At 37.2% G+C, this 16,247-nt stretch overlaps 1 protein-coding gene across 1 annotated transcript in view; it reads left to right on the top strand.

The window, feature by feature from the left end:
• The window catches only part of UBR3 (ubiquitin protein ligase E3 component n-recognin 3), a 296,154-nt gene that overhangs the window by 96,953 nt on the left and 182,954 nt on the right, over positions 1–16,247 (top strand). Inside the window, exons 9-11 of the mRNA XM_057503934.1 lie at positions 1,120–1,299; positions 1,871–2,004; positions 12,430–12,516. Of these exons, the coding sequence (XP_057359917.1) occupies positions 1,120–1,299; positions 1,871–2,004; positions 12,430–12,516 (401 nt within the window). The remainder of the gene's footprint in view (positions 1–1,119; positions 1,300–1,870; positions 2,005–12,429; positions 12,517–16,247) is intronic.

Genomic DNA, 16,247 nt, shown 5'->3' with positions numbered 1-16,247 from the left:
TATCTTTTAATATTGGGCAAAGCATTTTTAAGGTAGGGTTTCCTTGACTGTGAGTTCTCTGCCATCTTTCTTATATATAGCACATCTGTAAAGCATCGTGTGTGATTTCAGGTTTCAGTATCTTTAGAGTTAGAACATAAAGATCTTTGTGTAGCAGTCTGAGTGTAAAACGCCTTTTAGGTATTCATGATTTTCCTCCTCACAGGACTTTTTGGCATTTTCTTAGGCACTTTTATTGTCTCCAGTTTTTGTAATACCTTTCTTTATGCATCCATATTTCATCAGCTTATAAGCTTTTAACTTAAATTTTATAATTAAAAGAGTAATTAGAATGAATAGAAACAAAAACTGACTCTTGATAAGCATATACCTTGGCTTGTATACTAGGAAGTAGGCTCCTAGCTTTGAGCATTTCTGTGTATTACCAGTGTGTTTTATAGCAGGAATTAGGGGGAGTCCATTTGTCCAGTGAATCAGTTAAATTGGAATAGATTAAGAGAGCTAATGCATATATACTCTAACTTCTAGTGGTAAAGATTTGCATAAGCTTAATTTCCCCCTGCCCAAACAATGTATTTAAACTTTGAGGATGTTTTTATAAGGCTTAAGAAGTTTATGTGTGTGTCTTTTGTTCTTTCAGTTTTGAAATACTGTGTTTGATAAGTAATTGTATTTTCATGTTCTTTGAATAGAAGAAAGCTATCAAATACATCTTAAGTCAAACAGAGTTGGTCAAGATGGAATGAGATTAATCTAGGGGTAACTTTATTTTATTGACTGGAACAGAAAGTATCATGTTGTTAGAATCAAGAAAATAAGGCTTTATAAACATAACCTATAAAAGCTAACTCAAGGTCATGTAATATGTTAAGACATATGATAATTGTGTTATGCTAAGTGTTAGGTTAATATTTTCACTTAATTCCCTCATATATGTGTTTTTTCCATTTTATAGATGGGGAAATTGACTTAGAGTCTAAGTAACACACCTAAAGCCATATAGGTATTAAATGGCAGGCTGGGGTTTGAATTTGTGTCTCTGATTCTAAAATATGTAATCTGTATCTATGGTAAAGTTTTTTTTTAAGCTTATTTTTGGGCTGTATATGTCTGTTTTAGATGAAGAAAATAGTTTACATGTGGTAGTAAACTGTGGAGAAGCCTTACTGAAGAATAACACTTATTGGCCTCTCGTCAGTGATTTTATTAATATCCTTTCTCATCAAAGTGTGGCCAAGAGATTTTTGGAGGACCATGGTTTGTTAGTTACTTGGATGAATTTTGTATCTTTCTTTCAAGGTATGAGTTTTACTTCTTTTGTTCATTTTTTTAGTTTGCAAAATGCCTACTGCTAAGCTGTCTAATACTAATTAAAACATAATAGCACGTCATTTAGGTTACATGTGAAATGTCTCATTTTAGTTAATATTTATAAGTGCTGTAATAAAGTATTCATGAAAACATCAGTTATGAAAAATGTCAAATTATTAAAAAGGAAACAGTATAATTGTTCTTAGCATTTTAAACCATTAATCTAGAAATTTCTAATCTATTCTTTAAGCTTCATAACTCATAAGAATTTCAACTTGTATCAGTTAAAATGGTTTTGGCTTTCTTATTTTATATATTCAATTACGTTATTTAAAAAAGATGATTCACAAAGTGTTTCCAAGAAAATCTAGTTTGTACAGAATTCCAAAGGCCTAGATTATTTTATTTTTAGTAATTTACTTATTTTTATATGTATTGTGTCATATATGCCATTTCTGTGCATTAAAATATGTTTGATACAGGGAAGTATTTCACTTGATTTTTAATATGAATGCATGATTCCATTGGCAAGATTTATATCTGCTTTAATTTTTGCAAGGTATGAACTTAAACAAGCGAGAACTAAATGAGCATGTGGAATTTGAGTCTCAGACCTACTATGCTGCCTTTGCTGCTGAACTTGAGGCCTGTGCACAGCCAATGTGGGGGCTCTTATCACATTGTAAAGTTAGGGTATGTTGAAAATATTTGTTAATATCTGTGCTTACCTTTAAAATAATTTAAGAAAAATATTTGTGAAAACATTGTGTTTATTTGTATATAAAAATGGGCAGTTGTTTAATTCTGAATTCAGCTCTGTGAAAGCTGACCCAAAACAGTAATTATTATTCTTAGGCAAGTTGGAATTCATTTATATTAACAGATCTTTCCAGCCTTCCCTGACTGCCAATAATCTTTGGAACTTTAAAATCTCCATGTTCATCTTTATTGTTTCATTTTACCCATTATCAGTAGTTGCCTTCTTGTCTTTGAAGGGATGAGGATAGTCCTCAATTAAGTATACCTTTAAGATTCTAAGCACAAAATTAGTATACATTTCATATAACTTTCAGTTGTTTACAAAAGGAACTTAAGGGTAGTGTAACAGCAACATGAATTCTTATAATTTCATAAGAAATGCTCACTTATAATTGCAGGTATTTATGTCTCTCTATACAAATAATATTTTACTGTTGCATTTTAAAGTATTGGCTTGATGGGTCTCCAGAATCCTTGGACAATCCAGAAAAATGGAATCCACTGACCCTACTAGAGTAAGGACTTGCCTGATATTTTGCTATGAAGGCCAGCCTGCTAGCCTGCTAGCCTGTACCAATAAGTATGTCGTACAAGATTTTATAGTAGAAATATTTTGAAGCCCTGGATTCTGTTCTTGGCTCTGCCTCTTTCTGCTTACGTGACTAGGTCAACTAATTTAAATCCACTTGAACTTTTCAGTCTTTTTTCCTTATTTTTTAAAAAACAAAATGGAATGGAAATGTGACAGTAAAGCCTGCTCTTTTTCAGAGTTATTATGAGGCTGTTATCCCATACATTCTTTAAATGTATGTGTTTCTTTAAGCAGATAAATATTTTCTGTTTTGACTTCATCTATTCTCCAAATGCAGATGACTCACAACTTTGTTGCAGTCTAGCCAGGTCAAATTTCCAACAACTGTGGTTATTCAGGGATAACTCCTTATAGGTGCATGAATTTTCTCAGGTTTCTAGCTAATTTTTAAAAACCATCTGTTCATACTATGTCCTCAATGTTATTTAATGGTATCTTAAAATATGCAATTATCTGATACAGAAACTCTCCCCTTGCTGTACCAGCCTGTAATTAGATGCCGTGAATTCTCTCTTCTATTCCAGAAATTTCTCCCTACCATTTCTTCCCTGTCTTACGTTATTTCTTTAAATTTCTAAACTCTGGGTTGTTAAGGTAATTTTTAAACTGGTTTTCCTTCCTTTAGATTCTTCCTACTCTAAGCTGTCCCAGTCCTTAAGTTACTTTTCTAAACTCTATGCATATTTCTCCTTTGCCTAAAAGTCATTCAAGTTCTCATTTGTCCACAGGATACTGTTTGTGTTTCCTACAGAGACACTTAAGATCCTCCACAATTTGCCTTCAACTTGTCTCTCACAATTCACCTTCCTATACCCTGTCTACCTCCAGGCCTTCATTGGATTGATTACCATTCCTCAACATGCAGTGTCCTTTCCTGGTTTCTGTGCTTTTGCTCAAGCTAGTCCTTTTTTGGCATATGCTCTTTAATTCTCTCTGCTTAGTTCAGTGCTCTCTTATATAATAATCATCTGGGAAGCTTAAAAATACATATGCCTAAGCTCTGATGTCAGAGATTTTGATTTATTTGATTTGCAGAAGGACCTTGGCAGTGATTCTAACCAGAGTGAAGAAGCACTAGTGTTAGTTCTTCAAAAATTCTACCTGTAAGGTTCATCTGATCTGTAATCTTCTTATCTAAGCTCTCTCAGTCAGACTTATGATTCCATTCTTAGTGTTTTCATAGTACCTTACTTAATCTCAAATGTAGCATTTATCAAAAACTCATAAAAAATGAGGTTCATTTGTTAATTCATTCAAAATATATTTTTTGATGGCTATTCTGTGCCAGACACTATGTAGATGCTTGAGTTTTTGGTATTTAACCATATAGATGTGGTTCTTGGTCTTATGGAGCAGTCTAATAGGCAGATAGACATTATGTAATAAGTAAACATATAGATTTATTGTGTAAGCTTTTGTAAGTGCTCTGTAGGAAAATAAGTTGCTATGAGAGTAATGAAGGTGGGAACTGGTTAGTCTTATGATCAAAAGAGAAATTTGAACTAAGGTTATAAATTTTAGACTTGGGAATACAGATGGTATTTATCACCAAAGGATGGGATGAGATCAAGTAGAGAGAGAAGAGAAATGACCCAGAAGAATTAACATTTAGGCATCAGAGAGGGGGAGGGGAAAAGCCAGAATGCAGTGTCTTATAAGCCAACAGAAGACAGTGATTGAGGAGGAAGGATTGTTAGGATGTTGATGTGAAAAGATCAGTATTTTAGGAGGTTTATTCTGACAACTGTGTTTAGGATGAATATGGATTATGAAGATGAGGTTATGTTTATCTTTATGATAATGAGAGATCATTGTTTCCAGGCAATACTTTATTTTTTAGCTTTGAAGGTCAGGAGTGCCATGTGTTATGGTTTCCTTAAACTAAGAATTGAAGAGAATAGAGAGAAAACAAACTCGTATTGTCCTGCTAGAATCTGAGAGAGTAGTTTCTCAGTAAAAGGAGCATTTACTTCCTAGATAGGATGTTCTCTTGATGAGCATGTATGTACACTATGGCAGACATTGTTCTTTATTTTACACTGTATTCTTTTGCATTATATTCTTATCTAGTCTTTATAGCATCTCTTATAGTTAGTGTCATCCCTTCCTTTCAGAAGCTAAATAACTTGCTCAAGTTCACACAACTGTAAGTGGTAGTTGAGTTTGAAAACAACTCCATCTGATTTTAGAACCAGTGCCCTTTACCCCTTTGCTCTAATTGTCTCTTAACCAAGAATGCCTAGAGCTCTTTGGAGCAGTGTTGTCAGGTTTTAGAAGTATCAGCTAGAAGAAAGACTGTTACTCAAAGTAAAAAAATTTATGTTTATATTCTCTAATTATAAAATGTAAAACTGAAGGGAACTTCACCTGATAGCTTACTTTCTTAGTATGATTGCCCTTGAATGCTATATGGTTCTTGAAAATGTTAAGGGCAGAAATAGTAAAACTTTAATTGAAATGATAGGAGAAATCTAAAATATCTTGGAAATCATAGCCAGATATTTTGAAGAAGCTAGAATTCTGGATCTAGTTTATGTTCCAATGACTATATTAGGATTTAGTATGGATAAGTCTGCATTATTGAAACAATACTTTTCTCTAAAATCACCCTCATTTTAGAAGTAACCAGGTTAAGAAAATAATTAACACTTGGCTTTATTATTTGCATAAGTGCAGCAAGAAGAGCAGTTGATTAAAGCAGGTTCTTATTGAACTTATGCAAGTAAACATACTGCCATGAAATATAAAAATAGTCACTGAGAGTTTTTAAATTCTGGAGAGATCAGGTAGAGAGAAAGATAAGTTTCAATTCTGCTTATAAAGATTAGTCATTTAATTAACTATTGTCAGCTTAAGAGAAAAAGCTTAAAACAGTTTATCAGCAACATTTGAAACAAAAAGCCACAAAATCATCTTCCTTAGTTTACTTAATCCTATGTAACCAATACCTGTTCTGCTGAAATCTAGTTTTTTACTACTTTAGGAGTAATAAAACAGTGACTATAAATGACAAAAGACTTACAAATGACAATGGTTAAAGATCTGATGAGAGCTTACTGTAAGACAGTTGACATAAGGAAATCTGGATATTTGTGTAACACAAAACATTCAGTAACAAAGTTTAGCATCATTCCCTTTGACAGTGCTTTCCAGGTAATTAAGCAGGTAGTTATATATCAGATAAATAAGCCAAATTAGCCAAATACTTTCCCCAATGAGAAAAAATTCCTCTGACATGTTCCAGGGGCCCTCTGGAAAATATCAGAGTTAACTACAGGTAAAAGCACCTTTTTGCATTTGACTTTTTGCTTTTTTTTCTTTTGACACTTGCTTAAATAGGATTATAGGTTGCCATGAAGCAATACTTATCCATTTAACCAGAGTGACAACAAAATACCTCAAAGGCAAATAAAGGTTACACAGTTGTGCAAAGTTCAGCTTTCAGTCCTTTTAGTATTAAGATCTCATTTTCTTAAATACTCCGACAGCTCACTGAGACTTTAAGCATGAGAAACTGCTTTAATAAAACAATTAGAGAACCCTTTGCAATCTTTCAATATTACGAGCAGACTAACAGTTAAGAAAACTGTCTTTTTAACTGAAAACAAAATTCTAATTTTGCTGTGTACTTGATACTGACTCATTTGCTTTAATTTTATATAGCATGACCATATTAAATTCTTCCAAAACTTTCAACAACCTTTTTATTTAGAGTTCTCCCTCTAAATAAACACCTGTACTTTAGACTAAAGTTACGTTTTTTTATCAAAGGACACATTCTTGAGCATGCAGAAATGTTTTCCTTATTACTTTAAGTAGTTTTAATTAGAACTTAAAACCATTAGGTACCTTAATTTTTAGTGAACACTGAGAAGCATTCTTTGACAAATTTATGAACACATTTTATAATTTTGGAACCGTGTGCTTTATAGCACAGTCTCACTAAGCACAAAATATGTCTAAACTCAGCAAAACTTTAAGGTTTTAGGTTACCACAAAGATTGTCAGGCTGTTTGAGGGTATACACACTGTAACACACAATTATTAAGATGTTCACTTGCTACACTTAAGTTTACTTATTCTTAACAACTATGCCAGACTAGTTAAAAAACCTTTACTGAATATTAGACAAAGTCAAGCCTCTAAGCATTTTATACTTGAAAGATTTAGCATATAATGAGACAGGGACTACTCTGATGTAGTCAGAGTAGGGTGAGGGCCTCCGGAGGGGGCAGGGCGAGATATTTGCAGTCAGAGCAATGTAACTACATGCAAGGAAACCCACCTACTAAAACTCTATGTTGAACATTAAGCTCTAGAATCATTCTTCAGTGAGATCAGTTAATGTTCCCCAGATAAAGAACAGTAGCACATGTTTTATTATGCTAATCATTTGTAACCATGTGTAAGATTCACTTTAGCATACTAAAAGGCCCAGGCCTATGTGCTGTCTTTCCTCCTTCAGATCTGACGAGGTAATTCTGCAAACTGAGCAACTAACTTAGCATGCAGACCCAGCTGTAGACGGCATAGTAAAAATCAGGAAGAATTCCATCTTAAAGATAAGATTGCATTTTAACACCCAGGAAGTTCAAGAGGCAAGATTCTTTAGCAAGTAGACAATACCTCAGCCCACCTTGGGGGCTGGGCAGGCAGCCTTTTGACGTGCTCCCAGACCAAGGCACTGGTGTCCCAGAGAGAAATCAAGGCAGGAAATTCCTTATGTTAAGTTATTTTTTAATATTCAGGGTCCACTTAACAAGTCCACACCCCTAAACTCTTCTTCACATTCTCAAAAAATCCTCAACTGCCTATAAAACCCCCTAGACAACGCACCACTACGGGCTCTCTTGTGCGCTCCTGGCGTGAGCCAGGAGCTCTGTCCTTTCACTTTATCTCTAAATAAAAGACTGTACCTTGCTCTCCTACCTTGACTGTTTGTGAAGCTCATTCTTTGGCTTCGTAAACAAGAACCCCGGCATCAATAACATCAACTTTAATGACTTTAGGTAAACATAGGCAGTTGATAACCATAAGGACACGTCCGTTTCAGTTCAACTTAAATTAGCATTAATGCTTAATATTTTCTATTACAATTCTCTGGAAGTTTTAGAATGCCCAATTTTCACAAGCACTTGTCTTTAAATCAATTTTATTAATACCATCCGGAGGTAGAAAAATCTTTCATCTACACGCTTAGACACACAAACATACAGATTGAGACATAATGACTACAGTTAGCAACACTCTTCATAAAAAGAACATATACACAGACAGATAAACTGACACAGAGACTTGAGTTACTGATATCCAATTGCCTTTGCTTTTAGCTTATTTGACTAAAAGTATCTCAGTTTTCAAGAATACACTGTCCAGGCGAGCAGTTTATATAACTGGGTTAAGGTTTAGACAGCCCCAGACTAACAGGGCCAATGAAGGCTCTGAACTGATAGGGACTGTGTGTCTCCAGGTGGCTGGAAATGAAATGCAAGTACAATTCTAGCTCCAGGCATTTAAAGCCAGGCTGTATTGCAGAAGATAAATTTCTTCTGTTTCAGGGAGTCTAGTTTAAAAACCTCCCAATTTTTGAAGATAATGAACCCATTAAGTAGAATAGATTTCCACCAAAATAATTTAGAAAACTAGTCCCATATTATAGTAGTTCACGGGACTTTTGACTATTTTCCTTCCTTGCATTAAAATAAATTTAGCTGCATAACCTTATATTGTATACTTCTCTCAGGGGCCAACCCTCTCCATTAGAGAGTTTGTATTGAGGCTAGGCTTGTGTGCAGAAGGTAAAGCACTTTTTCAGGGTCTGGGGATCACATTTGCTCCCAGTTCTTTAGAATGCATGCCAGAGGCATGTCTGGCTTTAACTTTAAGAGGAAGCTCCCACCTGGGAGAGAGAAAGACAGGTGTGCGACACCTGGTTGGTCTTTCCTCTGTGAGGGTGTCCCCTCGCCTTGGAGCCTGGGTGACAGTGGTCAGTTATCTCCTCTGCCAGGCCTACTGGATTTAACCACTCCTTACCAGCGTGGCCTGCACCTTGCCTTGATTCCCCTCTTGCCTTCCCACTAAGCAAGAGTTGCTTCAGAGCTCTGGATTTAGTGGGACCTTACCAGTGTGCTCCTACTTTCACCTTCTGGGAGTTTCCCTAGTTTTCTCTGCACGAGCTTTCCTTTAGCGCCCCCTGCCTGTCTGATAAGTGCAGGGACTGTGTGACTTGCCAGAGCCCTGATCTAAGTCACAAGCCTGTTTTGCTTTTCCTTGGCTGCAGAAAAGGAAATGCCTATCCCCAGGATGACTGCCTCTAAGGAAAGGAGATCAACAGAATAGAGCCATTTACATGTTGGTCTCAGGTTTCAGCTTGATTACTTTACAGACATCATTTACATTACACAGGAGAAAGTGGTGCAGGCCTGAGAGGACTGCTTTGAATGGAGAGCAAGGGAACTTTTTGCTAAGGCCAGAAATAAAATTCAGGGGCTGCCACGGACATTTACGGGGGGGGTCGGTGGGGCTATAGTCTCAAACACCAGTTTCTGTCACTGCCTGGAAATTATCCCGCTGTCACCCACTGTAAGAGATCTGATCACTTAGACAAGAGGTCAGGTGTCATTTGCGACTCTCGCATAGGCAGCAGCCTAGCCAGAGGTTCACTCAGCGCCGTCCGATCAGTCAGAGCAGAGATCCAAGGACCACTGTCTACTAGTCCGGTCTGCCCTCGGAGTCTGCAGATTAGGATAGGAAAGTAGGAAATCGGCTCAGCCACTCCCCGACATTCCCTTCAGTCTGGAGGTGGGGGATCAAGGAGTGGCAGACACCGGGAAACCTTTCACCCGAGACTTAAGACTGGTAGCCGACGCTAATCGTCTTTTAAGTGGCTAACGGGTGCCCAGACACATTTTTATGAGATAAAAAGTACAGCATTTAGTTAGGAATAAGAGCGAAGCGTGGATCTTCTACCTTGTGGTGGTGAGCATCCCGTGAAATTGATGAAGTTAGAAGGGATTTAGGGATGCCTTCTGCCTCACTGAGGCCAGGGCAGCCTGAAGAAGCAGGCTGGCAGTCAGAGACAGAGGCGCTCCTCACGGATACCCAGTTGGGCTCTCAGGGTCTGATTCCAGACACGGGGGCCTTTGAGAAGCCCCTGAAGTGTAGCCTCAGCCTAGTCTCTTGCAGTTGCCCACGGCCTTCCTCAGTCCCTCGCATCCAGGGAGATGCCTCTGAAGGGGAATCCTGGCCTCCACTCAGGTGACATTCCCGGCTCCCAAGGGAGAAGGGGAATCCACTAAGGGAGACGCAGGGGAACCTGTCGCTTGAGACTTTGAGATCGGCAGCCAGGCTAGTTCCATTTAAGTGGCTGACAAGTGCCCCAATTTTGTGTGCCATAGACGGCTTCTTTCTGTAAGGACAGCGAAAGAAAAGGCAGGCTTGGATGCCGATACTCACCTCCGAAGTTATCCCGGATGAGCCCCCAAAGATGATGCCGGGGTTCTTGTTCACGAAGCCCAATAATGAGCTTCACAAACACTCAAGGTAGGAGAGCAAGGTACAGGCTTTTATTTAGAAATAAAGTGAGAGAATAGAGCTCCTGGCTCATGCCAGGAGGGGACAAGAGAGCCCGTAGTGCTGCGTTGTCTAGGGGGTTTTATAGGCAGTTGAGGATTTTTCGAGAACATGAAAAACAGGGGTGTGGACTTATATCACCTGCCCTGTCCTCAAGGTGGGCTGGGTTATAGCCTGATTGCTAGGGGTGACAGCGGAGTCACGGGTTGTGCTGATGCCCTTGCAGAACACTCAAACATTCCAGGCCAAGTTGCTCCTGGCCTTTTGACCTTTAATTGATCTCACTGAAGATGTGTATATCTTTACCCTAGAGAATTAGTGTCACCTTGACTTTGCATAATGCTTAGCACAGACTTTCAGTAGGGACTTCTTTGCCCATTGTTACACTGCTCTGACTGTAAATATTCCGCCCTGCTTTTCCTGGATCCCCTCACCCTACTCTGACTACACCCATGGTCCCTGTCTCAGTTGTATTTGTTCTTGATGGTAGCAGCTATCATGAACCTACATGATAATATCAAGGGAGAATTAACAGGACGTAGAGTCTGAGCAGGGTAAAGGAGAAGTCTGTAATTAATGTGAGACGTTTAGCTTTTTTAAATGCAGAGTGTAATTTATATATGTAGCTGATGAGTTTAACTTACTTTATATTGATTATAACTGCACTTCTATTATGTATTGATGCCCCAAAATGGCTTTTAAAAAATTTATTTTATTGAGATAGAATTTATAGAACGTAAAATTCAGCATTTTAACTATTGCAAAGTGTACAATTCAGTAGCTTATAGTGTGTTCACAAAATTGTGCAACCATTACCACTAATTCCAGAACATTTCCATCACTCCCCTGCCCCTACCCCCCCATCGAAAACTCATACCTCCCAATTCCACTTTCCTTTTATCCTTTGGAAACCACTGTTCTGCCTTCTGTCTCCATGAATTTACCTAGTCTGGACATTTCATATAAATAGAATCATACAATACGTGGTGTTTTGTGACTGGCCTCTTTGATTTAGCATGATGTTTTCATTGTTCAACTATGTTGCAGTATGTATCAGTACTTGGTTCTTTTTTGGTGGCTTAAGAGTATTCCATTGTGTAGGTACACCATTTTTACTTGTCCATTCATGGGTTGATTCAAGTTTTTGGCTACTATGGACAATGCTGCTATGAACATTTGTATACACATCTTTGTGTGAACATATGTTTTCAATTCTTTTGAGTATAAGAGAGTAGAATTGCTTGGTCATATGATAACTCCAAGTTCAGAGTGGCTGCAGTGTTTTATATTTCCACTTGCAGCGTGTGAGAGTTCCAGTTTACCACATCCTTGCCAGCATTTTATTTTACATATTAAAAGTTAGTTATCCTAATAGGTGTCAAGTGGTATCTCATTGTGGCTTTGATTTGTACTTTCCTAATGACTGATAACATTCTTTTCATGTGGTTATTAACCATTTGTAAATCTTTGGAGAAATATCTATTCAAATCCTTTGCTTTTTTTTTTAATTAAAAAAATTTTTTAAGTTTATATTTCCATTTAACTTAACACTTGACTATTTCACTCAATACTTCTATTTCCATTTAACTTAATATTTGTGTATGTCACTTAGATCCATTTCTTCATAAAACATAATTTTCTTAAACAATACCCTTATTTTAAGTGGCACACACTTACCTTTCTTCTAAATTCTGTTGAATGTTTAAGATATGCACAGACTACTTGTATGTCCTGCCTTCCATTTTTATTATTTTTATGGCGGCAAAATATGCATATCATAAAATTTACTACTTTAATCATTTTTAAGTGAGTAAGCAATTCATTGACATTAAATACATTATCAGTGTTGTGTAACAATCACTATCCATTTCCAGAACTTTTTCAATATCCCAAAAGAAACTATACCCATTAAACAATAGCATTGGGAAAGTTACAGTATTTTTGTGGGATATCTTGAAATGGAATGTGATTTGTATCACATAAATCTCATTTCAGCTTTGATTTATTTTTAGAAAAGAGCCTATTTCTTTAATTTTCATAATTGTCACTAGTTGTTACTATTAGTTTGTGAAATGGCAAATGTACTTTGAAAATATTTCTCATAATGCACGTTACTTATTTTTATGTGTTATATATCATTTAAAGTTTATAATATATGTATTTATGTACTATAAAACTTATATAACTTATTTTAGGAAACTCAAGAATATACCCGAAATGTTGTTAGATATTGCCTTGAAGCTCTTCAAGACTGGTTTGATGCTATTAACTTCGTAGATGAGGTATGTATTTTTGATATATACATAAAAGCATTTGAGAGAAAAAATGTTAGATCATTTAACACTGAAAATAATGAGTATCTTTTTATTGAACATGATGTAATTGGGCTTTAGAAAAGGAGAAGTGGGAGATCAGTTCTTTGACATTTAGGAAATTGTACAGTGCATTAATGTATTTGCTTATTTTCTAAAGAAGGGCATAATTCCTTTTTCTGTTATTAAATGTGTATCCATATTTCCCAGGAGTGAAACTTAGTTTCATTTGAATAGGTAAAAGTGACAGTGCAGCTGTGAATAGGAGAGGGGAGGCTGGTGAAAAGGGCATCACTTTATTAATTGACCAGTGTTCTCCTGAGAGGAGTTGCACAGAGCATGCTCTTTATTAATTAAATTAAGGGCTAGTTTTTAATTAGTTAGCCAAGATTCCTATCAGAAGACTCTTATTCCTCTTATAAAGTATGGTCAAAATATGCCACATGGAGAAGGGATGCCATGTTTCAGACAATTCTAGCTCCCCCATCTGATTTCTGAATCTTGGGGAGATGGAGTTCCTGCTCTTTTTTTTTTTTTTGGTGTTTGATGTGTGTGTTGGGGGAATGAGGAGTTTCTTTCCTTAATTTTTCTTTCTTTTTGTAAAATCTTGATACAGTCACAGACTTACTGAAAAGTTAGAAATAGAATACAAAGAACTTTATTCTCTTGAACCATTTGAGAGTTAAGTTGTTGACTTGATACCCATTACCCCCAAATACTTTAGTACATATTTCCTAGAAACAAGGACATTCTTTTATATAACCAGATACAACTGTACAAATTAGGGAATTAACAGTAATATATTATTGTTACTAATTTGTAGGTCTCATTCATGTTTTACAAATTGTCCAGTGTTGTCCTTTATAGCAGAAGGGTCCTATTCAAAATCACATGTTGCATTAATTATCATGTCTCTATTATTCTGGAACAGCTTCTCATTCTTTCTTTGCCTTTCAAGTCAATAGCATTTTGAAGAGTACAGCTGTGTGATTTGTAGAACATCTTTCAATCTGGGTTTCTTCCTGATTAGATTAAGATTGTGCATCTTTTGCAGGGATATTGCAAAGTGATGTTGCAGTCTTTTCATAATACCCTATGTGGTAGTTCAGGGTTTTTGTTTGTCCTGTTACTGATGATATTCCCTTTGATTGTTTGATTAGGGTTGTACCAGCCAGAATTCATCATAAAGCGACCCTTTTCCCAATTGTAATTAACAGACTGTTTTTTGAGGACATACTTTGAAGCTATGTAAATATACCTACTTTCTCATATAATTTTCAATTAATTAATTAATTTTTATCTGTAGGAATTCATAGTTTCTATTTTATTCAATGCGTTTTAATCCATTATCAGTATGATTTAATGCTCAGATTGTCTCAGATCCGATGGGCAAGAGCACCTTTTAGCTGGTCTCCATGTCCTGTTCATTTGACCCATTTATCCTATCAGCACTTCCATTCTTTGTGGCCCAGCAAGATGTTTCTGCCCCACTTTATATTTTTCTGTATCATTCCTGAAATCAACCATTTTTTTAAAGATTCCTGGTTACTTTTAGAGGAGAATAGTTTTTAGAAAGCAAGATTTAGTAGAAAACAATTTTTAGAAAGCAAGCAAGAAAGTCCCATAGCAATGGTGTGCTCATTGCTGTTGGACTGCCACTGTTCCAGGCACCCTCAGTGAACAGGTTTAGAAGGACATGCATTATAACATATGCATATTTGCAACTGTATTTGTTTACCTGTTAATATATTGAAAGCTGTGCGTTGAAACGAGTATTTTAAATTTCAGTGTGACACCACAGAATTTATTCTAGTTTTCTCCCTCAGCGAGAACCCTGGCTTTCATGAACATATTTACTTATTTAACCAATCTTCTTGTACATAACCAATTTCTTATCTTAGTTGCTTCCCTTTTCCTGCGTGGATACCCTCTTCTCTGTGTGTGTGTGTGTGTCCTCCTCCCCTCCATGTGGATACCCTCCACATCCTGCTGGGGCCTGACTCCCAATCTTGGACTGCCCTTCTGAGAAGAATTCCTTCTCAACTTATTCGTGCTTTGAGTTCTCACACCAAGATCTTCCTCTTTCTGGGTGGCTCTGATGCCCCATATTGGGCCCTTTGTACATGTGGATTATCTTCTTGCCTTGTTTGATTTTTGATTTGCTATGCGAGGCTGGCTCCCTGTGTCACTGTCCTCTGACTTCTGTCAGCCTCTTGGGTGGGTGCTCTTCAGGCCCCGTTCACACCTGGCTCCCTGTGCCAGGCTACAGCCCCCTTCATCAAGCCTCCCCGCCTTCTGTGTGGGTACTCTTTTCACCCAGAACAATCTCTCACATTTCATATCATGCCACCCAAGACTGTCTGCTTCATCCTTGGCTCTGACATCCCCTGTTGGACTTCTTACCTGTAGATACCTATTTTGCTCCGTTTCCTCTGTCACTCTCCCCCCACCACTGGCGTTGGGACTGAATAGTCCGTGAAGGGAAGAGCCCCCTGCTATCTTTAACTGTCATCCTTCCTGCCCCAAAATAGCTCATCTGTAACCCTGATCATTGCTCCTCCAGCATTCATGCCTGCTGGAGCTTTCAGCCTGGCCACGTTGTCCTCTTGGACCCTGATTCTGCCCTCACCAGATCACTGTGATTCTTGCCTTGTCTAAATGTTGGTCTCTAAGCTTGAACTTAGTTTATGTAAATGGTAATGAGTCAGTCTTCAGAGAAAACATTCTCTGGCTTCTACAGAGCTCCGTCCTACTTTCAACCTGCTTTACTCTTTTCACCCCGTCTAGGATTAGTCTCAGCTGGAGCTTCAACTGGAACGTCTCTCAATCCAGTTCTCACTTTACAAGTTACAGGCATGCCTTGTTTTATTGTGCTTTGCTTTATTGCACTTTATAGATAATGGACTTTTAAAATAAATTAAATGTTCGTGGACACCTTGTGTTGAGCAAGTCTTTTGGTGCTGTTTGTCCAGCAGCATTGGCTCACTTCATGTCTCTATGTCACAACTTGGTAATTCTTGCAATATCTCAGGATTTTTCGTTATCATTGTATTTGTTATAGTAATCTGTGATCAGTGATCTTTGATATTGTTTTGGGGTGCCATGAATCATGCCCATATAAGATGGCAAACTTACAATAAATGTTGTATGTGTTCTGATTACTCTCCAAACTGGACATTCCTCTACTCTGTCCCTCTCCTTGGGCCTCCCTATTCCCTGAGACACAGCAGTATTGGAATTAGGCCAATTAATAACCCTACAGTAGCCTTTGAGTGTTTAAGTGAAAGGAAGAGTCACACATCTCCTACTCTAAATCAAAAACTAGAAATAATCTTAGCAAGGAAGGTGACAAGCTGAGATAAGGCAAATGCTTGGCTTCTTGCACCAAAGAGTTAGCCAGATTGTAAATGCAAAGAAAAAGTTCTTGATGGAAATTAAAAGTGCTACTCCAATGAACACACAAATGATAAGTATCTCATGTAAGTGGAATCATACAGTATTTGTCTTTTATGACAGCTTATTTCACTGAGCATAATGTCCTCAAGGCTCATCCATGCTATAGCATGTGTCAGAAACTTCTTCCTTCTTAGGGAAGGCAAACTTTTATTTATTAGAACGATTTTTCTATACCCACTTAATCACATATTGAGGAGAATGTTATTCTCATACTGGTTTTGAAAAAAAACTTCCAGGGATGGTGA

Source organism: Manis pentadactyla, chromosome 6, assembly GCF_030020395.1.
Source record: "Manis pentadactyla isolate mManPen7 chromosome 6, mManPen7.hap1, whole genome shotgun sequence".
NCBI classification, from domain to species: domain Eukaryota; kingdom Metazoa; phylum Chordata; class Mammalia; order Pholidota; family Manidae; genus Manis; species Manis pentadactyla.
The sequence above is the reverse complement of the archived record's forward strand: the minus strand, read 5'-3'. Positions and strand labels throughout refer to the sequence as shown.